Here is a 27185-nt window from a genome sequence, read left to right on the forward strand (position 1 = left end):
CATTTGCTCTTATAGGTCCAAATGCAAAGCCCATTGATGTTAACAGAGAGATTACCACTGACTTTGGTGCGGTATGGATCAGGACTATACCGATCAGATTCCTTTAAAAAAGGTCTGCCTGCATTTCAGGCATTTTAGTACAGATTCTCCTATACGTACTAAAGTAAATGCTAAAGTTACTGTCCACCTAATAATTAAATGAAAAAACATTATTAGAAAAAATAGGCTTTTTCTCTATTGATATGAAAGACTTGTAAATTTGAAATATACCAAAAAAAAGGCCAATACAAGCTTATTTTTTGTGTTCAGTATCCAAAAGTGGTGCTATAGATAATCAAATAATGCTGAATGAGCTTGCAAAGGGGAATATAACGTATTACAAAATGACGGGAGTTGGGAAGTAACTTCCCTATGAACAGGTTATTCTATAATCACGCACCTCAAGGATTTTAGCACCTCCACCTGAAGCACCTGGTACTGGAATATGTCAGAAACAGGGTACTAGATTAGGGAGACCACTGGTCTGACATGGTATATGAGCATGCATGCAGATAGAAGTTTTATTATAGTATTGCAATAAAAGGCCTGGCTCGTTTAATTTCAATTAGATTTTTTGTCAGAGTAAGGATTGCAAAGTTGGACCCATAATTTGCATCTAAATAAATCTGACAGTTAATATTTGTTTTTTGTTTTCTTTTGTTCAAGATCTTGGAAATTTTGAAACCAAAACAAGAAGCACCGTCTCAGTCAGAGAAGGACAAGGAGTGGTTTTGCTTTGTGGTCCTCCACCACACTATGGAGGTATTATATGACGTTCTGAATTGTGCAGTTGATGTTGATTTACACAGATACTGTCATGTCCAGCAAAAGGTAGCCAGCAGCTCACAAGGTGATGGACAGTAGAATATTGTGAGATGGACTGAACAAATTGGTCATTTTTGTTTCAGAGCATTGCATTCCTAAAAAGAGAATGAAATGGCAAGTATATTTACTACTTTACTATAAAATCATCAGATATGAGTAAGTATTCTTCAGATTCAAACCACTAAAGCTGTGCTCTTAAATGCGTTTCTTACAATGTGTGGATTTCCAGCTTTAAGACCCCTAAATTGGACTTCTAGTGGCAATATAGTTAAGCAAGTGCATAAGTGTTTGCAGGATTGTGGCCTAAATTTATACTTGGGTGAGTACTAGAACTGTGTAAACCTTCCGGTATTAACTAAGAACCACTGAAAATCTTCACTCCAATATAAAACTTTACTCAAACCTTTTAGAGTTTCAGAAAAATATGGACAACTTTTACCTCTATTATTTTTCATTTTCATGTTCTTCTACATTTCGAATTTCAGCCTGAATTACAAGTTCCAAAAACATCTGGAAAAGTGTTATCAATACAATGCAGTGTGTTAATCAAAAGAGTGATAAAAATTGTTTTCTTAACAGAGAGTAAGGTCTTCCAATAACAGTGGAGCAGAAATATACACAGTATACTTCAGAATAATCTGTGGTAGCATCTTAAGAAAGGGATTTGTCTAAAACGGTCAAAGTATATTATAAAGATTTCATTGTATTTCCAGATCCACCAGGAGCAAAAATTAATGGAAGCCCTGTTTCATGAGATTGTCAGTCCAATTTCAAAGATCAAAGAAATTCAGATAGATGATAGTTCTTTTTTATACGGTCATAAAAGAGCCCAAATTTTTCTTTATTATTATTCATATTGCAACTCCATGCAGAATCAAAGCTCCATTGTACTAGCCACTGTATACACATGATGTAAATATGATCCCTGTGCTAAAGAACCAAGTACATGCAGATCGGTTATTCATTACCTGGTAATGACTGTCTGGGTTAGAGCAAATATTCCCTCATCAGTATTCAACATCTCTTCATCAATAGCAAGAAAGTGGGAACTCTAAAAATAGGGATCAAATTAACGGATATACTACTCCATATCACTAATTTTGACCACATGCACTATGACACCTTGAGAGCTGTGTGAAACATTTGTTGAGAAACTAAACACACTTTCTGAGACTGAAGAGCTTCTGTGCAAAACGCTTCGTCAGTGAGTATTTAGTTGAAGTTAGGCATGGCAGTGTTTTCAGTTAAGTGTTTAGCGTTTCAAGCCGGGTTGTTTGGGTATCAACACACGAATGAAGTCACACGACATTTCTTCAAGCTTCTTGATTGGCTGAGCTCTATTCTGTGTGCTTGAAAGGATCAACAGAAGCTATTTTCTCTTGTTTCCTCAAGCTTGTGTGAGAGGAAGCAAGAAGATATACTGGAGTAGGAGCAGATATGAGGTTTACTAAAGCCACTAGCTTGGGATGCTTGGTCACCAGTGATACTCTCCAAAAAGACAACCGTAGCTGGGGAACGGGGGAAATCAGGAGAAGGGTCTATTGGATGGCCTACTAAGGCGCAAGAAAATAGGGTATTGTTGCACTGATATTTTGGTTTAAGTACGCGGGAGTGATGTACGGCACACTCCTATATAGTTTCCATTCAGTAATGCTAGAGTTTGTATTTCTCCTCTCCCCATCTCACCTTGTAATGCTAGAATTATTTCAGAGGGTAAAAGAGATGGGGAAAGTAGGAAAGTTGAAAATATTTTGTATCCCTCTATGAAGTGAATCCACAGGCAACACTACCTCACTTCATCCCATGTCAACTCCTCCATTTTCTATGTGTAGTAACTGAATGGTAGCCTGCAGAAAGAACTCCATTATATATTAAAATCACTTTGGGTGGTATAAGAGGGTCTCCATTTGTCCTTGTAGTCCCCATTATTTTGGTTTCATAATTTATACATACAATCTGACATGGAAACTCACTTTATTCTCTGAAACATCTCTGATTCTCTACTGAGGCAAAACTCAGCTTACCTGTGTGTGTGTGTGATGCTGTGACTGTTTGTGTACAGTACATAACACACAGTAAAACTTTGACTAAACATCATAAAGAATGGGGGAGGAGTCTTCTGGGGAATTGCTTGAAAACATAAGAACATAAGAATGGCCATACTCGGTCAGACCAAAGGTCCATCCAGCCCGGTATCCTGTCTACCGACAGTGACCAACGCCAGGTGTCCCAGAGGGAATGAACCTAACAAGTAATGATCAAGTGATCTCTCTCCTGCCACCCATCTCCACCCTCTGACAAACAGTGGCTAGGGACACCATTCCTTACCCATCCTGACTAAAAGCCATTCATGGATTTAACCTCCATGAATTTATCTAGTTCTCTTTTAAACCTTGTTATAGTCCTAGCCTTCACAACCTCCTCAGGAAAGGAGTTCCATAGGTTGACTGTGCATTGTGTGAAGAAGAACTTCCTTTTATTTGTTTTAAACCTGCTGCCCATTAATTTCATTTGGTGGCCCTCATTCTTATATTATGGGAACAAGTAAATAACTGTTCCTTATTCATTTTCTCGACACCACTCATGATTTTACATAGCTGTATTATATCCTCCCTTAGTCTCATCTTTTCCAAGCTGAAAAGTTCTAGCCTCTTTAATGTCTCCTCATATGGACCTGTTCCAAACCCCTAATCATTTTAGTTGCCCTTCTCTGAATCTTTTCTAATGCCAGTATATCTTTTTTTAGATGAGGAGACCACATCTGTACGCAGTATTCAAGATGTGGGCATACCATGGATTTATATAAGGGCAATAAGTTATTCTCTGTCTTATTCTCTATCCCCTTTTTAATGATTCCTAACATCCTGTTTGTTTTTTTGACTGCCGCTGCACACTGCATAGACGTCTTCAGAGAACTATCCACGATGATTCCAAGATCTCTTTCCTGATTAGTTGTAGCTAAATTAGCCCCCATCATATTGTATGTATAGTTGGGGTTATTTTTTCCAATGTACATTACTCTACATTTATCCACATTAAATTTCATTTGCCATTTTGTTGCCCTATCACTTAGTTCTGTGAGATCTTTTTGAAGTTCTTCATAGTCTGCTTTGGTCTTAACTATCTTGAGCAGTTTAGTATCATCTACAAACTTTGCCACCTCACTGTTTACCCCGTCTCCAGATCATTTATGTATAAGTTGAATAGGATTGGTCCTATGACTGACCCTTGGGGAACACCACTAGTTACCCCGTTCCATTCTGAAAATTTACCATTTATTCCTACCCTTTGTTCCCTGTCTTTTAACCAGTTCTCAATCCATGAAAGGATCTTCCCTCTTATCCCATGACAACTCAATTTACGTAAGAGCCTTTAGTGAGGGACCTTGTCAAAGGCTTTCTGGAAATCTAAGTACACTATGTCCACTGGATCCTCCTTGTCCACATGTTTGTTGAACCCTTCAAAGAACTCTGATAGATTAGTAAGACATGATTTCCCTTTACAGAAACCATGTTGACTTTTGCCCAACAATTTATGTTCTTCTATGTGTCTGACAATTTTATTCTTTACTATTGTTTCAACTAATTTGCTCGGTACTGACATTAGATTTACCAGCATGTAATTGCTGGGATCAACTCTAGAACCCTTTTTAAATATTGGCATTGCATTAGCTATCTTCCAGTCATTGGGTACAGAAGCCAATTTAAAGGACAGGTTACAAACCTTGATGAGAGGCTACATTAACAACAATGAGTTAACCCTTTAGGGCTCAGCCAAGTGCTAGTTCATCATTTAGCAGCAAGGCATTCCCAGGGAAATATCCCTCCCTCTTCCATCCTCTAACTTCACCACCTCAACCAAGCTTCACAATCATCATAGTGTGAACACTATTAAATTGTTTGTTTAAAACGTATACTATGTGTATATCTATATAATATATAGTTTTTTGTCTGGTGAATTTTTTTTCCCTGGAACCTACCCCCCGCCCCTATTTACATTAATTCTTATGGGGAAATTGGAGTCACTTAACATTGTTTCGCTTAAAGTCGCATTTTTCAGGAACATAACTACAACGTTAAGCAAGGAGTTACTGTATAGATTTTTTTTTCTCATGGTATTTATGTCCCTAACAGAAATAAGTGATATGACTCTCAAAAGAACTGTTCTTTTGAGATTTTGCAGCTCAACCTTGCAAATCAGAAGGGGGTTTGAATAGTTTGCATGAGCAAACAAAAATTCTGGGTGTTAAAAACCAGATCAGACCTTCAAACCTTTTGAGAACTACCCATGAGCAATCAAATGCTCATAACCCTATAGTTTTCTAATGTGCCCCAAACAGCTTCCTGTATTACCTCTTAAAGATCATAGAAAATTTCATTTAAAAACAATAACATGAATAATTAAAAATAGCACAATGGCCAAATCAGTTTTTCAAACTGAAAGCAGCAGCTACTCTTCGGTCATTCATTTTTTCTGTCTTCCAGGGGAGGTGGCCACACATACTTGGGAGCTTAAAATACTTTACTGTGTGCTAGCATTGGCTTCCTCTCTCTCTCTCTCTCAGCAATATTTTCGCAATTCTTATTAAAGAAACAGAGTTATAAGACAAATTCTCAAGAGGAGAAGATAAATAGCGATCTGTAAAGGGAAAGCAGTGTATCAAAGGGGGAAAGAAGTCCATCAATCAGTTTAAGCCCAGAAAATCTTATAGAGAGATGAAATGTCAGTTCATGTAATGTTTACAGCACTATGAAAGAGGTATATAATCAGGGAGATTAAATGAAACCCAGTCCTTAAAGGCAGAGAAAGCTCCAAAGGGAGTCTCTGAGATGGATCAATGGGACAGATAGGACAATTAACCATCCTCAGACTAGTAGGCTCCTTTAGACTCAAAGTAAAAACATTATACAGACAAAGCCAGGGAGGATGTTCATAATGGAAACAAATAGTTAAAGGTGAGTTGATCCCAGATTAATTGAACTGACAGAAGGATAGTCATGAACAAACCTCTTCCATAGTGTTTTATTGGTTGGAAATGTGAGCTGCTGACGAAAGAGTATAAAAACAAAAAACGTTATTTGACAAGCCTCCAGAGAATGGAAATTGAGTTCCTCTCCTGTGAGCCATTGACACTGTATCTGTTCCAAAATTATATGCCATGGAGATGAGGAATAAGGTGTGAGGTACAGTATAAATTGTATTCTATTCTAGGGCGCTAAGACAGTGAAAAATGTCTATTACTGTGGAAAAAGTATTTTGATTGAAGCTCTCTCCCCTGACATTGAACACTTAAAACAGAAAGGCCTAGTGGCTGTATGCATGGTTCCCACTGAATTCAATGGAAGTTCTGTGTGAGTAAGGCAGGCAGGATTTGGCTCTTAAAAAGAGTTTGGAAGGAAACTAGTTAGCTATCAAATAGTTTGCTGTTTACTTTCTTGGACAGTACACCGTGCCAGAGAAAAGTTGCAAATGTGTTGAATTTCCTTGTTTTATACAAAAAGGGTAACCTGGATTAGGAGGAGGAGGAGGATCATTACAAGATGGACATTTTTGTATCGTTCATTAGAGAGAAAGAAAGAGAGAGAGGTCAAATTAAATTGATCTTTGTTTCTTTAAACAGAACTTTAGTTTCTACAGGCTGTACTCTCTTCATTTACTTCTGTCCATTTGTTGCAATCTAAGATTAGCCTCAGAACTAATGATGAGATTATTATTATATATTTGTATTACAGTAGTACCTAGAAGCCCTAGTCATGCACTAGGACTCCATTGTGCTAGGCGCTGTACAAACACAGAACAAGGGTCTCTACCCCAAGATTGCCTAAATTTGCCACTGATGATCCTTTTTAGGCCTCACATTGTTCCCACAAATATTACAGTGAATAACATGCGGGCTTTACACAAAATCTCTGTTAATTTGCCACAACTCTCATTCCTGATATGGTTAGTTCACTCAAACACATTCATCATTAGATTTCAGCTAATAATTTTGTTTAATATTGTGAAATGAACAAATGAATCATGTAGCTGTGAAGGACCCTTGTAATAAAAATCACCACCACTTAACATAGACTGTTTGAATAGTATTATGGTATCAAGAGGCTTTGAAATCAAACTGTAATCTTATTCCTCACATTATTTGTAGATGATCAAGATAAAGAATACTTATGTTCTCTACTCCGTACTGTCAAACTCTAAGATGCATACTGTAGACTGTGCAAGCTCCATGCATGACATTCCATTGATGCCAATGGGATTTCCACATGCAAAGCATAAAATAAGGACCCACCATATTATTTATTATATTATTATTACTGGCAGCCGAATGTAATATGCATCCCTAGCATTCTACATATTATAGAGAAAAGACTGCCTTGAGGAATTCACAGTCTTGTTCAATGTGAGACAACGTACAAAATAATATGGGAACTTTCAAGCCCAAGACAGTGTAGAAGAACTGAAACTAAATATACACATAGGAAATGCTGATAGTGAATACTAAAGAAGATCTTTCTATACTAGTTTAAGTACAGATAATCCTGAGAGCAGTTCTAGGAGATGGGATATCTCCACTAATTAAAAAAAACATTATTAATTAAAAAATTCTTTCCCATCTCCCCCACCCCACTGCTAGAAGATTGGAATGCAAAAGCAAGAGGAGGGGAATGCAGAATAAGGTTCCAGCCGGGATCTTAGGTCCTCATGTTCATTGGACCCAAAAATAAAAATATGAAATAATGGAGGGGGAAAAAATAATCAGACTCCTAGGGATGGATCCAGCCCCTGAGAGAAGAGACTATTTCTCCCACCTCTGACAGCGGTAGTGAAGTGGGGGTTGGGGAACAAAAGCTCCTCTTGGGCCTCACATCCCACCCCACTGCTAGAGCTGTGAAGGTTTACAGCAGCTGAGGATCTGCCCTTCTGTTTTATAAATGTTTTGAAACTAGCTTTACCACTAGACCAACATTTGCTATAAGAAAAAGAACAGTGCAATGGACGCTAGTTCATTGCCAATTCTAAATTTGCAGTACGGAGATAGCCAGAAAGGTGCTCTTCTTTTAATGCACTTTAAACGTTATTGAAAGCACAATTTTAAAATAAACTGATTTCCCCAAAGTGTAAATACTATCATGTATGAAGTAAAAAAAAAAAAAGTGTCAGTTATGCCTCTAAGACTATTCATCCCCTAACCCAAGATATAATGGTTATCTTCCATTTCCCCAGCAGTGCAAGGAGAAATTGGCACCATCTCAAAAAAAAAAAAGAGGTCAATTATATATTGGGTAGGAAGGTTGTCATGTAGAAAGGAGATAAAGATCTCCAGCAAGAAAGCAAGAGACCCTGAACACCTTGATGGAGTTTAAATAATTTGGCTAAAGTTTTCAGTAATAGCCTTATGGTATCTCAAATCGTGCACCTTAAAACTGCCAGTCACTAGCCATGCCTGAAATTTTCAGCCTTAATCTGTCCCTTTACTCACATTAATAGATAAAGACAGTAAGTTTTAGAGCAAAATGAATGTTACAATCAAGAATATCCTGACTCTTCAAGGCTTTTTGGTAGCTCTAGTCAAAAGAAGAAATTATAAGGAAAGGTTTTTTTCTGCCAACTTCAAAGTAAGCAAAATAATGCACAGCAGATTTCATCTAGGTTTAAAATAAATAACACGGCTTATAAATAACTCTTCTACCACAATACCCAAACCATCTTGCTTCTTTCTGCTTCTACTTCTATGTGGATTTATATACCCAGCCCCACGCCCCAAATAGAATCAGCCGCTTATTACTAATTATGCTCATCATCACTCTGCAAGATGCAGCTGCTAAACTACCTGGACTGGTTAACAAGGTTCAGGAGAGTTGATTGTCATGGGAGGTGTTTTAAATCTCTATCCCTGCCGCAGTCTCTGGGAGAACTGTCAGCCACATCAGTTACTAACTCGTAATTCTGTGCAATTTTAAAAAGAAGAACAAAAGAAAAAATAAAACAGCAAATCTGAGGATGTTGTCCCTCTCCCCTCCAGTTATATACAGGTTAAAAAAGAAGTTGTGACTTAAAAACTTCCATTGAATTCAGTGGAACCCTGCATACAGCCACAAGGCCTTTCTCTTTTAAGAAGGTGTATTCATGAATGGATAATATGTAACAGAAGTAAATAAAAAAGCTGTTAATTAATTCAAATGAATGCACCAGACAACAAGGATGTTAGTTTGTTGGAGCTGATCATTAAGGAAGTTGGATTCTTTTGTTGTTGAACTGGAACCAAAGACCCATTTTCACACTCCTTTACCCGTATGTGAAACCTGAGGCCCTGCTCCTTCAAACTGTTACACAAGAGTTTAACTTTAAGCATCTGAGTAGTCCTATAGATCACAGAGGAACTACTCATAGGCTTACAGTTAGGCATATGCATAAGTGTTTACAGGATTGGAATCTAATTCCCTGTATGTAAGTACATGTTTAGCTTTCCTACTATGATTTCAGTGGGACTACTCATAGGCATAGAGTTAAGCACATAAGTGTTTTCCATATTAGAACACTAGTGGAGGCAGACTTTGCTCCATGTGTATTTGGATATCAGGACTGACATCCACAAAAAGGCTTAGAAACCACTTGAGTAGGGTAACTAAACCCTGGGTCTCTCACCTCTTAGGTGAGTGCCTTAACCACCAGGCTAGAGAGTCATTCTCAGACACTCTCTTTTTGGCCCTATGACTATTTAGGTATTTAATCCAAAGTAGAAAGCTACAACAGGAGACAGTTCTCCATCAGAATACCCCACAGCCTGGTGGGTCAGGCACATTCCTGCAAGGTAGAATATCCCCTATTCAAATTCTTTCTCCTGCTCAGTTATAGGGAAGAATAGAACCCAACTCACTTACCGCCTAAATGAGTGCTCTAACCACTGTGCTATAAGGGAGAGGGCACCACTATCATTTGTGTTTCTTGCAAAAATGCTTCTGGCACCTGATTCCTGGCAAGGGTTCTCAGTTGTGGATCCCAAGGAGTGATAGGTCTCTAAATCCCAGAATGAGGCAGGGTTTACGACATAGCCTTTTCATCAGCAACTACTATTGGCTTGCTTAAGCAGGGAGCCATCTAACATGATGGCTTTTGAAGATCCCATTCTTAGGCACCTATCTCTCCCCATGCATTTTATAGTGACCCAGGCCACCTAACTCAGGCTTTGTTGAGGCCAATGATTTTCTAGGGACCAAAAAGTGAGCTGTTGTGATGCTCAGCATCTCAGTGCCTAAATCCCTTTGTGGATATGGGCTTAGGGCCTTTTTCCCTATGATGGGACCCCTGCACTGACATGGATCCCCTTTGAAGTGACTGGAGTCCTGTGAAGTTGAAAGGATCTGCCCACACAAAGTCAATTGCAGGATCCGGGCCATTGCCATTGGAAGGCTGGAATTATTTTCTAGTATTTGGTGCCCAAACACATTGCTTTGGGCACAGACCAACCAGCAGTAACTGCTTATAGGAGTTGTCATTCAGTGCTTATTATGTAGCGCTTGAATATAATCAAAATATTGTAATCAAACTGGAACAATTACACTTTGCAAGCTTGTCTGAGAGGCTGACACCTCAGTGTTCATTAAAAATGTGAGGAGAAAATGACATGAATATATTCCCATTTTGCTGTGGATTTTTTGCTAAGCAAATCCTAAAAGTGTCACACTTCTCTGAATTTGATTTTCAATCATTATTTGCAGGCACACATAGCCAGGGGATACTCTCCAGGTGTAAAATTGCCATAAGGTTAGCAGAATATTTTTTACGACCTAAGGGTAAATCACACTCTGTTCCTACAGTATCCTGGGAATGAATCCAGCTGGTATTGTAGATGATTTTGCTTCAAAAATTTGCAGAAAACCCCATAAATGTGGTTGGGACCAAGGTTCTGCTTGCCTGACACATGTGTGATGTGCCACTGAGCAGGATTCGCTCGTATTTAGCCCCATCCAACAACATATTACACACTGGGTCTCTGATGGAGCCTATGCATAGTCCCATTAACTTCAGTGTAATCGGCTATGCTAGGATTTGGGCCAAAATGGAAAGAATATCATCTGCTAATAACAGAACTCTTCATTCTTTTCAAGATCTAAAGCATATTCTGGAGGGTGTGTTTTTCTTTTCAGAACAACACAAGATCTTTCTAAAGATATTTTATTAGTTTAAATATGAACGAATGATGTAACTTTGCCTAGTTTTTAATCCATTGTGGGTTAGATGTGCATCTATCTATCTATCTAATCTATCTATCTATCTAATCTTTTATGTGGCCCTACCACATCTAGAAAAGACTAAGTAATTTTATGACTACTTATAATATTTCTTGAAATAAATCTCATATTTCAGGGAATAAGCTTATCGCCTGCAAGCAATTCTGAAAGGGCTACAATTCCCCTGACCCACCGTGTGCGAGACTGCATATTTTGCTAAATGCATTCATATTTCTAAAGCGTGAGACATTGTCTACTGTTGAAGAGAACAACTGAGTAAATTGACTAATAATGAGATCAGGTCTGGAAAATCCTCTACTCCCTAACTTCAGAAATTTTGTTTTATTTTTAATTTCATATAAAAGTAGTTACCCCAAAGGGAAAATCTCAAAGGTAGTGTTCTCTGAACAGAAAAAAAAGAACACCCCAAAATCCTCATCACTGCTGATGGGTAAAATGTGTATCCCGACCTGCAACACTGTAGTCCTTACACAACAGTCTCCAGAATTCAATAATTCTTCTGAGACTGTCACAGGTATGTTGATAGCAAGAGGTGTGATTCAAATAACTGCATTTTTCACAGAGATCCTGTAGATAAATGAAGAACAACGTTAAAAAAAAAAGATAATTGTGCCTTTATTTGACCTTCAGTGAATCAGCCTGCATATTTGCAACTTCCAAGCATTTTAATTTCAGTAGGCGTCATTAGCCAGAGGATATACTGTCAACTACTTTCTCTGTTCTTTTACTGGATCTTCACACCACTCCTATCTACTTGTCCAATATTATCTTACCAGACTCTTTGCTCAGTTACTGATAGTAATAAAAATGAAGGAAATCCTACAAGTGACAGACATCGTCTCTGCACACCTTCCTTTCAGTAATACACTAGTTTAATGACTCTGCCTTGAATTTGTTTTACCCAAAATAGAATGACAGGCGTGTACATTGTCTAAGTAGTTGTGCCTTAACTTTTACAGAGATAATAGCCCAGAAAATGTAGTGCTGCATTATAAAAGAAGCCTAGAAGTCTAGTGTTATACCATACAGGAGAACTCTAGAATTTGGTATCTTGCTCTCCAGGGATTTGATCCCATTGAACTCAGTCAAAACTAAGGCTTCCTTTGACCTCAGTGGGAGTTGAATTGGCTGCTAGGCAAGTATGACCTGTGAGGAAGGATGGAGGGAGGGGGTGGTGGTGAACCTCCAGTTAGAAGACTGGGAGCTCTAATACTCTTTCTACTGGGAGAAATATAGATTCAGATATGAAGGAGAAGGGCTTGCACTTGCTCCCAACTAAGTTAATGGGAAAACTCCCATTGGCATTGATAAGCCCAAATACAATAATGTGATAGGGATGTGGGGAGATGCCTAACAAAGTGTGTGGTAGCTGAGGCTGACTGGAGTCTACTGAGAAGGAGAGAGAGAGAAAGCTGACCCTTCTTTGCTGATTCATTAGGCTCTGAGATCAGCCTTACGGAAAAGCTCTATATAGCATAAAGTCAGTAGGATTTGACAGACATTTAATAGGATTCTGTAGAATTTTTCTTAAATTACATAGCATTTAGTAGGGAGTATGATCCTTTCTATAGTTTTTTTTTTAATACCACACTATTGATTTTGATAGCAGGAACATCATTTTCTATTATATTCTATGGAATGGCTTATAACCTCTGAACAGGCATTGGTTTTGTATTTTATTAGAGAGAACAGTGTCACTCAATTACAGACCTCAAAGTCGCAGTTCTCCACCAAAAAAACTTCAAAAACAGACTCCAACGAGAAACTGGAAAATTGGAATTAATTTGCAAACTGGACACCATTAAATTAGGCTTGAATAAAGACTGGGAGCGGATGGGTCATTACACAAAGTAAAAACTATTTCCCCATTTTAATTTCTCCCCCCAACACACTATTACTCACACCTTCTTGTCAACTTTTGGAAATGGGCCATCCTGATTATCACTACAAAAGTTTGTTTTCCTCCTGTTGATAATAGCCCACCTTAATTGATTAGTCTCGTTATAGCTGGTATGGCAACACCCATTTTTTCATGTTCTCTGTATATATATATCTTCCTACTGTATTTTCCACTGCATGCATCTGATGAAGTAGGTTTTAACCCATGCAAGCGTATGCTCAAATAAATTTGTTAGTCTCTAAGGTACCACAAGTACTCCTCGCTCTTTTCACAATACTCTGTGCAACACGGTAGTCTCTGGCACCACACTGGGGCATTGGTTTAGTATTGCACTAGAAGAGAGAACCTCTGAATCTGCTGAACTACCTACCCCACTTTCTAGAGTACCCTAGGTTTATCCTGAGATGTGAAGTGGTCTATAAATCCATTGCAAACCAGGGCTGACTCTCAAAGGTGCAACTCTATAAAAAAAAGTTGAAGTGGGGGGAGAACAAAAGTTAAAATGCTATAGTCCTGCAGCTGAAGTGAAGGGGATATGAACTGAATAGTAGAAAGATGTTGGAGGTGTTATTCGTCCTTCTCACCCTTCCCCCACAGGATGCACACTACACTTGTGAAATCTGACGAAATCACGGTCTCAGCTGACTGCTTGCAATAAACATCGTTTCACATGAGTCACAAATCGACCTAAAATGTGGCTCTTTTCACTTAGGGCATTGACTGTTTAATTCAGATAGAACAAAATTAAAGTCTTATGAGCCAGATATTTAACTGTTTATGATACAATTACTAATTTTCACAAACAGATACCTACAGGAGAGCAGAGCTATTAGTTGACTTGTTTGTTTGTTTGTTTGTTTTGAGTCACTGGCAATTCCAAAAAATCAGTGGAAAAATTTCATTTTGGGTCAATTTGATAACACATTTTTTTGAAATTTCAATGAAATGAAATGAAAAAAGGCATGGGTAGAATGAAGCATTTCATTCAACCTGCAACATTACATTTCAATTTCAATTCTGATTTTTATTTGGGCATTTTTAATTTTTGTAATAAAGGCAATTTCAAAACAAAGTCATTTTGAACCAAAAAACCCCCAAACATTTCATTTCAAGAAAGCTCTTTGTCTTTTTGGATTATTTTTAACACAAAGAATATGAAAAAACAACTTGAATTTTCAAAAAATGTGATGTTGCAAAATCTGCATTTTTCACCGAAAAAGGTTTTGGCTCAGAAATTTTGCCCAGCTTTACATGTTAGTTCAAACTAGAGTTTGCATCAGAGGAAGTCCATGCACCAGCTGGTTATGCACACATCTGAAAATCTGTCCCTATATATCTTTTTTAAGTATGACATTATTTTATGAATTGCCACCTATTCTAGGTTTATTGTATATCCAAATAGTGAAGTGTAATGTCTAGCAGTAAAACAGGCTTTAGCTACTTAGGGAAAGTGTCCTTGATCGGTCCCCAGAGATGTGTCATTTCTAATTATACTCATATAATGTTGTAGGGTGAGAATGTAAAACTCCAACAAACTACTGAAGTTTACAGACTTATTATCACACCGTACTGATGCCATAACTGAAAAACATAAATTATGTTTTCAAAAAGGGGCTTGATGATTGGGGGTGGGGGGGATATGTAAAAATGAAGCTGTTGGCAGAATGTTGTTAGCTCATGAATTATACATTTAAGAAAAGCTAAGCTTTGGATTTTGAAACTTCTAATTTACTGTGTTTTATTAAAAATAGAATTTCAGTACTACTCCTGCCACTTTCGGAACATGATAGAAAGAACACTGCAGTCAGCTGTCAATCTCCAGGCAGCAGAAAGAAGCAGCTGTGGCAGAGGCAGACAGAAAACTTAGAAACAGAGGGGAAACAAGAGGAAAGGGGGTGAAAGAAAAGGGTTAGAAGAGAGAAAGGCAAGGAATTCAGTGCTGCATGGAGACCACAGCGAAGTGAGACATAGAAGTCAGTCATATAGGGGTGAGAGCTACAAGAGACCAAGAGGTAGATGGTAGCAAAAGGCATGCACGTCGTCCTATTCTTAAAATAAATTATAGAAAAAATAGACAACTCAAGTATGTCCAAATGAGGCCCTCATTTCCTCCCTTCTTGGGAATCTGGTGATATACCCTTAAATCACCCTCCCTCCCCCCTCTTGTTGCTTAAAACAGAAGAGAAGGGGCCAATAGAATATTGGGATGAACATGGAACTTGATGGTCAGTATTCAGTATGCTCCTCCATTTGGGTAGTCAGTAATCTGCAAAATAGAGTCAGTTATCTCACAGTGTACCTGTGATAATTATAGCAAAACTCATGATTTTCCGTTACTGACCCAAAGGAAAGAGTTTTTAGATGCAGTAGTATTAAGGACAATCAGTTATATGAGCTGCCTTTCAAAGGTGACATAAATGCACACGTTAGGTCTTGTTTGATTCCATCAGTAAAGAGCAGCACTACACAAACAAGCAGTAGTTATACAATACTGGGTGTTGGTGTGATACCTCTCCCTATTTCTGTCTCTTTCTTTTTCCCTGGCAGAGAGGCTGGCACAGGGCACAATCCCCACCTCTTTCCCTGGAGGGGACAAAGGAGAAGTTGACAAAACTACGTTCCTCTTCCTTTGCTTCATGGATGCCAGGGAGAGCCGCAGGCTTCTTCTTGTTCTCCTTTCTCTTTGTAGGAGATTTCTGAACTTTAAGTTGCCCAACACAGTGATCATCACTTTGAGTGTTATCCCTATTCTAAAACCTAACACCAGCCAAAATTACCAGAACACCAGTCTGTGCAGACAGTGTGTTAGCACAGCTGACAGCTGCACCCATCAGCAGCACCCAGGTATTTTTCTTAAATCCAAATGTCAGCAACAGTATGGAAAGAAGTTCATGGTCTCTGTCCTTATGGTGAAAGCCCTTGATGAGATTTGCCATAACTACTTGAGAAATCACCTTTCCCTCCATAATTGTGACCTCCCACAACATATTCGTACCACCAGTAGAATAAAACTGTCAAGAATAAAACTGTGTGGAAGATACGTAAATTTCACAAGATCTGAATCTATGAAACTCTCTCCTAGAGCAGATGGAACTAACTACCTTCCGAACTAGAAAACAAAACTCACACGAACTTACACTCCCAAATATAAATAAGCCATCCTACAAAAACTTATGTTAATATCAAACCATTTCTCCTACAGGGTGGAAAGAAACAGAAAGCGGAATTGTTGTTTCTTTTCTCAAATATCTGAAAAGCTTTCAGACACTGTGGTAATGGGGCTACAAATACCGAGAAATAGCTTACAAATGTCTCAATGAAGAGATGGGATTCAAATAGCCTACAAATATCTAGATGGATAGATGGGATAGAAACAAGCTTTTTCTACACACATAAACATACTAAGCTTCCAGAATAAATATAAGGATATGCGGGATATAGAAGTGCCAGATATTTAGAAGAACAGTATTATAAATGGAAATTACTTCCTAAAACAGCTTTTTCATGGCATTTCAGCACTTTTGTTTCTTCTTGTTGTTGAAGCCAAGAAATAGATTGGCATTAGAAAATGAAAGTGAATGGTGCACTTAAGTTATCCAAAAGTCGGTGAATTTTTGAAAAGGTTTGATTTATGTTTTAGGGCAAACAAATGCTTATTTTATCTGAGTTCACCCCAAATTTCTCCTGTAAGGATGACTGGATATTTGAAATTGGCTACATTTGGGTTAGACTCTAACATGGAATAGAGTACGTTGGAAAGGATGCGTGATGAATATTTGATGTTTTCCAGACCTTTCCTATGCTTGGATCTTCAATGATAACCCCTTGTATGTTCAGGAGGATAGTCGTCGATTTGTCTCCCAAGAGACAGGAAATCTATACATCGCCAAAGTAGAGCTATCTGATGTGGGCAATTATACCTGTATTGTAACTAATGCCAAATCAGAACAAAGTGTTCGGGGCCCACCCACTCCACTCATCCTCCGTAGCGATGGTAAGTTCTTTTAATGTGACTATCTGGAAAAAAATACAAAACTTATTAAAATCATTTATTTGACTTTGATGTTAGCTATTCATTTTGAGGCAATAACAAATCTCTGGAGACAAACATGCAGATTCATACTTCTTATATGGGTCCTGATCCAAAGATTCCCTTTTACCTTTAGTGGACTTTGGATCAGGCCTTAGTTGGTAAAATGAAGAAAGAGGTTCAGTTTAGGGTTAATTAATAAACACATCTACAGCAAGACAAAACAATGCAACTGAAAGAAAGCAAAAGAATGCCAGTTCCCTATTCTAATTTTATTCTTCCCAGGAAGGTTTATGTTTTGATTTGAATTTGACAAAGCTTTCTAAACTTAAATTCAAGTTATTGCTCAAATATAAAATCCAGAGGTAGCTCAAAACTAAGTGAGTCATTGGAGTGAGAAAAAAACAAACACCTTTAGGCAGCTCTCTAAATAAATGTTCACAATGGGGAATATATAGCTGGGAAATCTGTTAGCAAAGTTTTCTGATGGGATTGTTTACCTAAATTGTAATCCCTCATACTGCTTTCAAAGTACTCTGATAAACTAACAAAATACAGCAGAAGGTTATGTTCCTAGAATAAATAAAAGGCAAACACTCATTATAGGGCAATATTTCTGCCATGAAGTTCTGATGGTATTTTAATTCAGAAGATACTTTTTTGTGCTGTTTGCGTAAATACCACAGCCCCCAAACAAATATATAGCTTCATAGCTCATAAGTTAGTTATTTTATATAAAACCTAGGAACAAAAACCCTATGTTTAGCTCCTATTCTTCTTTGCCCCTTTCTACCAACACGCTCCTTTTATCCTACCCTCCTTCCTCCATCCATATTTTTTCCATATCTCTTCTGCTCCTTATAGTCTTCCCTCTTTCTTTACATTAGGGAGAGTAGGGGCCTGATTCAGAGCCTACTGAAATTCATGGGAGTATTTCAATTAACATCAATGGGGTTTGGATCAGACCCCAGGCCAGTGATCTCTGAAGCACTGTGCGACAGTGAAGAACCACACACATAATGTTAATGAAATTCTTGTTAAACATAAAAAAAAAAAAAAGCATTGGTTTATATCCAATATGGGATATGGGTGAAGACATTGGATCGATGGAAATAACTGAACAGATTGGTTAATCCTAGTGCAGTGTACCCTATCCCTTTATAGTTAGGAAGTTCAACTTTAAGCATATTGGCTAAAAAATATAAGCCTACAATCACTGCAATGCTAAACACCTCCAAACTCATCCTATTCACAGTAAGCATTGCAGATGCTAAACCCTTAGTCAGATTTTCCAAAGTGCTCAGTACAGAAAATTGGGACCAGATTTTCCAAAACCTTCAGATCCTGTTTAGGTACCTAAATGAAATAGTCAGATTTTCAAAAGTGCTCAGTACCCAGCTGTTTTCATTGTTTTCATCTTCACCCACATCTCATACTGAACATTAACCATCTCGCTTTTGATATTTGACAGCATTGTGGTTAACACTGTGTGTATTAGTAGTCATTGTTCTGAATGGGAGCTTCTGGGTGCTGAGGTTTTTTCAAATATCTTGACCCACAAGTGAAATTTACGCAGGGCAAAACCTATACACTACTTAAGATCCACATAGACTCAAATAATTCCTGGGCCTCGTGGTGGCTGCTTGCATAGGGGTAAAATTCACCCAGAACCCCAATCCTACTCCCTCTGAAATAATTTAAAAAATGCTGATTGATCCCCATGGGAACAGGATGAGACTCTACTTTTAGAAATAACCACATCCTTTCTTTTACACTGAAATCCTGTTGTACTAGACAGGTCTGACACACAACTGGAGTGCTAGCTGTTTTGATGTTCAACAGGTGTGATGGGAGAGTATGAACCAAAGATTGAAGTACGCTTTCCAGAAACAACATACGCAGTGAAGGGTTCATCTGTTAAACTGGAATGCTTTGCCCTTGGAAAGTAAGGAGTTTTGTTTTTGTTTTAATGTTTGCTATTCAACAATGATAGTCACAGTGAATTGTGAATATCTTTAGAATCTTTAGGGTCAAGTGGAGAATTTTTGATTGGTTGTCATTCAAATGTCAAAAATACCTAGATAGGTCATTTAAAAAAACAACCCTTATTTTGATTTATTATTGTTTCTGTGTTAAATATTCACAATGATGCAAGCCCGCAAACAAACAAATATCTGAAGCTGACTTAGTGGCCAGTTTGTTACAAACTCAGAACTAAGACTGCATTCACTGAAGGGTTCACCAAGGGTCTAAACCTTGGAAGAAAACACAAGCCTTAGTTTAGAACAATTGTGGGCTGATTTGCAGTTTCGCATCAAGATCATGTAAAATACTATGTGAAACCAAATTTTGTGTTCAAATTCACATCTCAGAAGAAAACTTGGGATGAACCCATATGGATTGAACCTGAACGTATGCTAAGGAACCTTCCAAAATGGAGCCACTGACCTTTGCGCAGTTCACTTTATAACTACTGTTGAGAGGTACTGATTATCTCTTGAGAGGTGCTAAGGATCAAATCTCACATAATAGTCCATCGGAGTTACAGGTACTCAGCACCCATTGGGATTGGACCATATCATCTAGGCATAGTATTTATAGGAAACTATTGTGCTTGTTCAAAGGAGTAGTTGAAGTAGCTTGACTTTCTACCTCATACTTCACAACATGTTTTGCAGTAAGACACTCAATCAGGAATAGAGTGAGCCAGATCCTCATCTGGTGTAATTCAATGTATCGTCAATGGAGATGTCCTGATTTACACCCGCTAAGGATCTGGCCAGTTTCTAAGGTATCTTGTTGCATGATTAATTGGCATTTTCAAATAAAAAGCATGTTCCTGTTTTGAATATTAAAAACAATTAACTGACATTTGTAAAGGATAATTAGAGATAAACTGGAACTGCTTAGTGATGGAGAAAGTGTTATGTCCCCTTCTCAGAGTACTTCGGATATTGCTGGGAGTACAGTTCTTCTGAGAGATGATTGGCCCTTTTAGCTACAACACAGGTCTTTCTAAGAACAGTGTTTATTAAATGGCATTGAATTGACTGTATCTGCTATGACAAAGACATTTTGGGGGGAGAAAACATGTAATGGGAATTTGCTATACACTGTAGTGAATCTCTTCTTAGATTGGCCACCAATGCTCACCCCACCATAATGATATGCTTTCATCAAACACAAGTTATTCAGCTCAATAAAGGGATAACAGGATGAAATTCTATGGCCTGTGTTATACAGGAGGGCAGACTGGATGATCTAAAGGTCCTGTCTGGCCTTAAAATCTATGAACTGCAGGAAACTCCAATTGATTTGTTTTCCTAATCTTAATCTCCATTAATCTCCATGTCCAAGGAAGACAAACATCCCACTCGAGCACTCAAGATCTCTTCCAACATGTCCTGTAGGGATCTCTGTATCAAACAACAGTCAGTTAACTCAATAAATGTAAAGTGGGTTAAGAAGACCAGTATGTTCCCTGAGTATATATTTTCTCTAGAAAAGCCAAAATAACCTCAGATTGTTGACTTCTATTTAGTTTTAGTTGACTTTGACAATCTGTTTTAAGATGCTGAGTTTTTAAATATTTAGAGCTTTTCCGAAGATTAAAAGCCTGAGTTGTAGAGAAGACAAATTAATCTAATGTTCCTGCGGAAACCACTTTGAGAAGAAGAAAAATAAAATAAATTAACAAACAAACAAATGAATAGGAAGAAAAAAATCACTAATTTTTATGACACTTTCTCCCAGACTAGTCTTCTACATGTAACAAATGTGATTCCCCCTCTGAAATACTGTGATTTTGCTTTATATACTTACAGTTATACACATTTAAAGCCTTGACTTAAGAAAGAGTGGGTGAGTCAGTGTTGGCTTTAGATTTCAAAGGTTTAAGTATGAGTCTTATCAGATGTATGGTGAACATATGACAGAAAGAGATACTGGCTACATGGAGACATCTTAAAAGGCATGTAAGTTACACATTAAAAAAGAATGTTGCCATATTATTTCAGGAAGCCCAAGAAGGGGATAATAACGTGGTGCATGTGGCTTGTTCACATTTTGGGCATTCTGTAAAAAAAGTGAACGTGATCTGACTATCCAAAAGGAGGTGTGGCTAAGGCCAAATCCGTTAAACAGTATGGTACTCTCTGAGTTATCTTTAAAACAGGGAGCAAGTTAGAGTTGTTCAAAGCAGCTTCTGCTACTCCACATATTTAATCACAGCTGATATTGGTGCTGGTATGGTATCTTTGGGGTACATTCAGTAAATACCAGTGACTACTGAAGAATAATAAATAAATAAATAAATGCATATGGATGTCATTGATACCATACTGACAATATGAACTTTGTGGAACAAGTGTGTAATGGATGGGTGCTGTTTGGTGTTCAAATCTGTGTTATGGAGTTTTAGGAGAATTTTTCCATTATAGATTTGCTATAGTACAGATATACTCTCTCTTCCTTTATGCAGTCCTTGATATTTTTAAAACGAATTCAGCCGTGCACCACATTTGTACCAGCATGTGAATATGTGAAAAGACACCATTCCAGACTTGACACGCATGTATAAGTACAGCAGGGAAAAAAAGTATAGTATGTGCATCATTCTTAAGCAGGTTACATAGGGCCATATTATTAAAGGAAGTTAGGTGCCTAAATATGCAAATATGTGCCCAATGGAATTTTCAAAAGCATCGGGGTTCCTAACTCCCATTGATTTCAACTGAAGTTAGTCACCTATGTAGAGATGGGCAACATTTTTTGACTAAATTCTCCTCTTTTCTTGACAAAAATTTCAGATTTAGCTCAACCAAATATTTAATGAATTTGTGTCAAATTTGTTGAATTGGTAACCTGTTCACCCACCAAAATAAATAAATAAATAAACAAATAAACAATTCTAAAAAAAGTAAAATGTGCTATTTCAAATTTTATAAAGAAAATGTTTTGTCTTTTCTATTCAAAATGACTTCATTTCAAAATTTTCTTTCCTTTTATTTAAAAATATATTCATTTTAAAACCTCAAAGTCAAAATAAAGCATTTCATTTCAGGTCTAATACAATATTTAGTTCACTCCAAAATGATTTTTTTTCAACTTATTTGTTTGCCAATAATTTCAAAAAAATGTTTATTACAGGTCAACCTGAAACATTTTTTTTCCTGGAACTGTTAGCAAACCGAACAATCACTTAGCACACCTCTAAGCCTAGGTGCTTTTGAAAATCCCACAAGGTGTGTATAGGAGCCTAAATACTTAAAAAAAAAATCTAGTGCTTAGTATTGTCTATACATATCAGCTCAACGTTTTTTTAAATACACCTCTTATATAGCTCAGATGTTATGAGGTATTGTCTCTCTTGGGCTTCAGAACTGCATTCCCATTATTCACTCATATATATTCATACTGTTAGTCCACTTGGGTTGGCCAGTGCCATCAGCTGTCAATGTCTTTGTGCTCTGAATTACAGAGATCTTTCACACCTAAGCTGGTTATAGACAACCTGCTGTGCTCTTGCGCTCCAAAAGCCTTAAATGAAAGTACTTTCACGGTGTTTAGAGAAACACTACCTTTTCCTTTTCTGGAATATAAAACCACACCAATGACTACTGCTCACAAAACACATTGGCGCTCTAAGATATAAGAGCATGAGATCAGAGTTAAGATTGAACTGTAAACATTGTTCGTATTTTCTGACTCCTGAGTCTTTTGTTCTTAGCCATCCCATTGTATTAACACCAGTTTGATGGATTCTAAATCACAATAAGAATGAAGATGTTGACTTATTGGCATTTCTATGATTAGACTTCTCTTGCCAAATGCTTCTTTTTGCTTATATGCAGTGATCTAACATTTCTTTCTAAAAGAATATTGACTTTTTATATATATCTTTTCCTCGCTACAATATTTCCTACACCCTGGACATAGCATGTAAACTAGTATAACAATGATTGGGACCTCAGGTAATTCTGAAGAATTAATAATTTTACCTTTTCTGCAATATTTATGGCATAGTTCTGCAAATAACAGTAAAGAACAAGCATTTCCAATCCCAAAAATGCTAATAAATATTACATTAACTTCTAATTTCATTTTTTTCTTTGTAGCTTTTCAATACTAGCACTGTAGCTGTTAAGAAATAGGCAAAAAAATTGTGTTAGATAAAGACCTTAGCCTCTATACTATGGCCTTTTATTTGTTTGGTAACACTTTGGGTCACTGTAAATAATAAGTAATCATTATATGTTACTACAGATGGCAAAATGAATATAAGTATAAATATATCAAAAGGAGATTATAGCTGAAATGTTCACCCTTAACTCTAGTGGGTGCCACATATATAATAATTAAGAGTGAGAAAACAATACCATGTAGAAAATTTCAGTTACCGAAATCTGCCAGAAACTAATAGAGATAAAATTCATCCAGTGATTTTAAAAACTAAAGGACTTGTGGGGAAGCCTGGGGGTAGAGGTGGGGATCATTAGAATTATTCTGCCTTCAGAGGTAAAGTCTTTTGTTGAACAGCTGCAACGTCAGGCAAGAAACAGAAGAAAAAGTTCAGGTAATAAGTACAGCTGCATAATAAAATGTCAGTACTAGAAAGAATAATTCACCATTAATTGTAATTAATGGACTTAATATTTCATGACTTCAAAATCCATTAGTCTTGATTTGGTTTTATTTGCCTTAGTAACGGTGATTAAAAAAAATGTCATGATAGTTTAGATCAAGATAATTAAGGTGGTATTCTATTTATTATTATATATACAAGGAATGATAATACATTAAGAAGTGGGATAGAGATGGATTGGTGTTAGGTTGATGTAAATGCAAGGTACGTCCGATGATGTCCGTGGACTTACTCTTCGTGTAAACTAGTGTAACTGTAGACTGAAACTGTCTCGATTATTATTATTTATTACAGCATGGTTAAAAACATTAGGTAACAGTGGGAATTAGAAATGACAAAAGACCTAGAAAGAGGTTTTATTTTATCAAAAACAGTTTGTCTATCTCTAGTTATAAGTGAAAATAGACGTTGTGTTGACTATCTTTTGGTTGGATGGTTCTGGAAAGTTGAAGATCAAAGGATAAATTTAGCTTCCTCTGTCTTTTACATTATTTGACTAATCACTGGCACTGGAACTTGCCCCTCCCCCAATTTGTCCCCTGCAGATTTTTTTTCATCCAACAGAATAATAGATTCTGCCGGGGATGTGCTGCAATTATACCTTTCACCCAGCAGGGGCTGCTGTGTTGTCAGAAGAGAGGGCAGCTGGCTTACTACCAGAGCAGCCACCTTCAGAGAGAGAGGGGGTACTTTGGCCTCACCCCTCCCCCTCCAACTTCTTCAAAGGTTCCTGTGTCTTGGAGTCTAATAGATATAACCAATAGTGAAGTACCTGACTGAACAAAGATCAATTAGTATACTGGGGGGAAAAATCCTTGCAGAACTCTGTTTCACTGGCAGTTTGGCTGCCAAGAAGAAAGCAATTTTTTGTCACAATAGATCTCGGAAATCAGCAAGTTGAATTGCCAAGAAAGTGAAGGTGAACAGAGCATCAATATTAGATTAACTCAGTTGAGGTGGTTTCCCGGTAGATGGAGAAGCTGCATGTAAGTTAGCTGTTCGCAAAATTTGAAGGACAGGAATGTACCTCCAAGCTGAAAAACAACATTAATATCAAATTATAAAACAAGCATGAAAGACCCCATAATTAGTGATGAATGGAGTATCTTTCAATTTGCATCAAGCATGGAGCAGGCAGTATTCAAAAGTAATTTTCAAATCATGGATCATCTACTGACAGTGAATCGTATTCTGGAGAATACAACAAGACTCAGTGTATAGCTTCCCCAGACCATGAAGAAACCTTTGACTTTTAGATGGAAAATAAATTAGTATTGAAAGTGTTGGGTGACTGGGTGGGTTGGAGGACACAAATATCATGCATCACCATCAGATGAATAGCAGTTACATTTATGATTAACTAGAAGGGTGAGCAGAATAGGACAAATGAAGCAATTAAATGTGCTTTAGTTTCATCATTTTACACAGAGGGAAACTGAAATTCAAAAGAGTTACTTGACTAAATTCCCATAGCCACACGGCAACTCAGTGGCAGAACTTGGGATCTAAACTTCTGAGTTCCAGCCTTGTGTTCATTCCACTGAACGTTACCTCCATGCAACATTAAAGGTCACATTTTGGATTTAACTGTATCAATAGTGCTAGATAGTATTACTTTATTATGCTTTTGAATTGGTTTACTGCAATAAAGGATCAGACTCATTGCCTTTAACGCCAAAAGGAACCATCATGATCATCAAGTCTGACCTCCTGCACATCACAGGCCACAGAACCTCACCCACCCACTCCCATAGTAGTCCCATGGCCTCTGGTTGAGTTACTGAAGTTCTCAAATCTTGACATGAAGACTTCACATTACAGAGAATCCACCATTTACTCTAGTTTAAACCAGCAATGACTCAGGCCCCACACTGCAAAGGAAGGCAGAAGCCACCTAGGATCTCTGACAATCTGACTTGGGAAAAAATTCCTTCTTAACTCCAAATATGGTCATCAGTTAGACCCTGGGTATGCGGGCAAAACCCATCTGCCAAATACTTGGGAAAAAATTCTCTGTAGCAACTAAGAGCACTCCTCCTCTATTGCCCCACCTCCAGCTGTTGGAGATATTTACTAATAGTAAACGTATGTCATTATAGTCCCATCATACCATCCCTTTTATAAACTTATCAAGCTTAGTTTTAAAACAAGTTTTTTGTCCCCATTCTTCCCTTTGGAAGGCTCTTCCAGAGCTTCACTCCTTTGATAGTTAGGAACCTTCACCTAATTTCAGTTTGGTGGCTAAACAAACAAATAGGGGGAGGGGAATAATTTCAGGCTCAAACTGAAACAAAAATGTTTCATTTTTTTTTAGCAAAACTAAATGTCAAAAACAGTTTTGGTTTGATTTTGATATTTTAAAAAGCATTTTAATGTTTATGTTTTTGATAAAATACATAACTTCCAAAATGAGACACCTTTCCAGAAATGCTTTTTCACCCTGACCTGGGCCAAATGGGAATAGCAGCATGCTTACGTGTTGTGAAAATAAACAAAATGGCTCCAAAACAGGCACACATGCTGCAAATGCAAAGTTCACTTGTATTCTGAGTGGGAGTAACCCTGTTCATAGCCATTCCCCATATAGATTATCTCTGCTAACATCAGGAATAATCCTTTTGGGAGCCTGGGCACATGGCCATTGCTGGATCAGAGAACTTACAAACACATACATGGAGTCTATATAGCTCAGGTCCTTTGACTCATAACCCAGAACACTTATCATGGGGGGGGGGTCCCCATCAGCTTGCCACACTTTTTGGACATTGTGTCTATACTTTCCAAATATGCTTACTAACTATATAAAAACATGCAAGCTCTAGCTAACTCTACACACTGATACTCTGCTAGGATCTGGTGGCTACTGAAACAGAAGACGGGGAGGACCACTAGAAGGCTCCCAATCTTTTTTAAATGATATTCTCCAGTTCTAATATACTAAAAATGGGATGGACAATTTCTAGCCCATACTCCTGATTCAGGGAATGGATATTTTGGCTTATGCTCTGCACATTAACTGTTAGAGACAACCAATTCTTAGCATTACACAGAATCATAGAATATCAGTGTTAGAAGGGACCTCAGGAGGTCATCTAGTCCAACCCGCTGCTCAAAGCAGGACCAATCCCCAGACAGATTTTTGCTGCAGATCCCTAAATGGCCCCCTCAAGGATTGAACTCATAACCCTGGGCTTAGTAGGTCAATGCTCAAACCACTGAGCTATCTCCCCCTACATCATCATTTACAAGCTCCAGGGGGATCATCTCCATTTCCCTGTTGCACTGCTTGAGGTGGATCACTTGATTCTTGTCACATGTCTGACCAACCATCTCTTGCAGAGGAATGGAAGCCTCAGCTGCTCTCCAAGTAATCAAGCGGAATGATTGGAAGCTTGAGCCCTTTAATTATTATGCCCTTTGGATCTTAATTCTTTCGTGTGTCAGTATTTGATGCAGACATTATAGCAGCTTTCAAATCTCAGCTTTGTCTCATTT

At 37.7% G+C, this 27185-nt stretch overlaps 1 protein-coding gene across 2 annotated transcripts in view; it reads left to right on the forward strand.

The window, feature by feature from the left end:
* The window catches only part of CNTN6 (contactin 6), a 220575-nt gene that overhangs the window by 119481 nt on the left and 73909 nt on the right, over nucleotides 1-27185 (forward strand). For both annotated transcript variants that reach the window (XM_034775442.1, XM_034775441.1), the window contains exons 5-7: nucleotides 706-801; nucleotides 16808-17011; nucleotides 18890-18992. In XM_034775442.1, coding sequence (XP_034631333.1) covers nucleotides 706-801; nucleotides 16808-17011; nucleotides 18890-18992 — 403 coding nt within the window. The remainder of the gene's footprint in view (nucleotides 1-705; nucleotides 802-16807; nucleotides 17012-18889; nucleotides 18993-27185) is intronic.

This window comes from Trachemys scripta, chromosome 7 (genome assembly GCF_013100865.1).
Source record: "Trachemys scripta elegans isolate TJP31775 chromosome 7, CAS_Tse_1.0, whole genome shotgun sequence".
Taxonomy (NCBI): Eukaryota; Metazoa; Chordata; order Testudines; family Emydidae; genus Trachemys; species Trachemys scripta.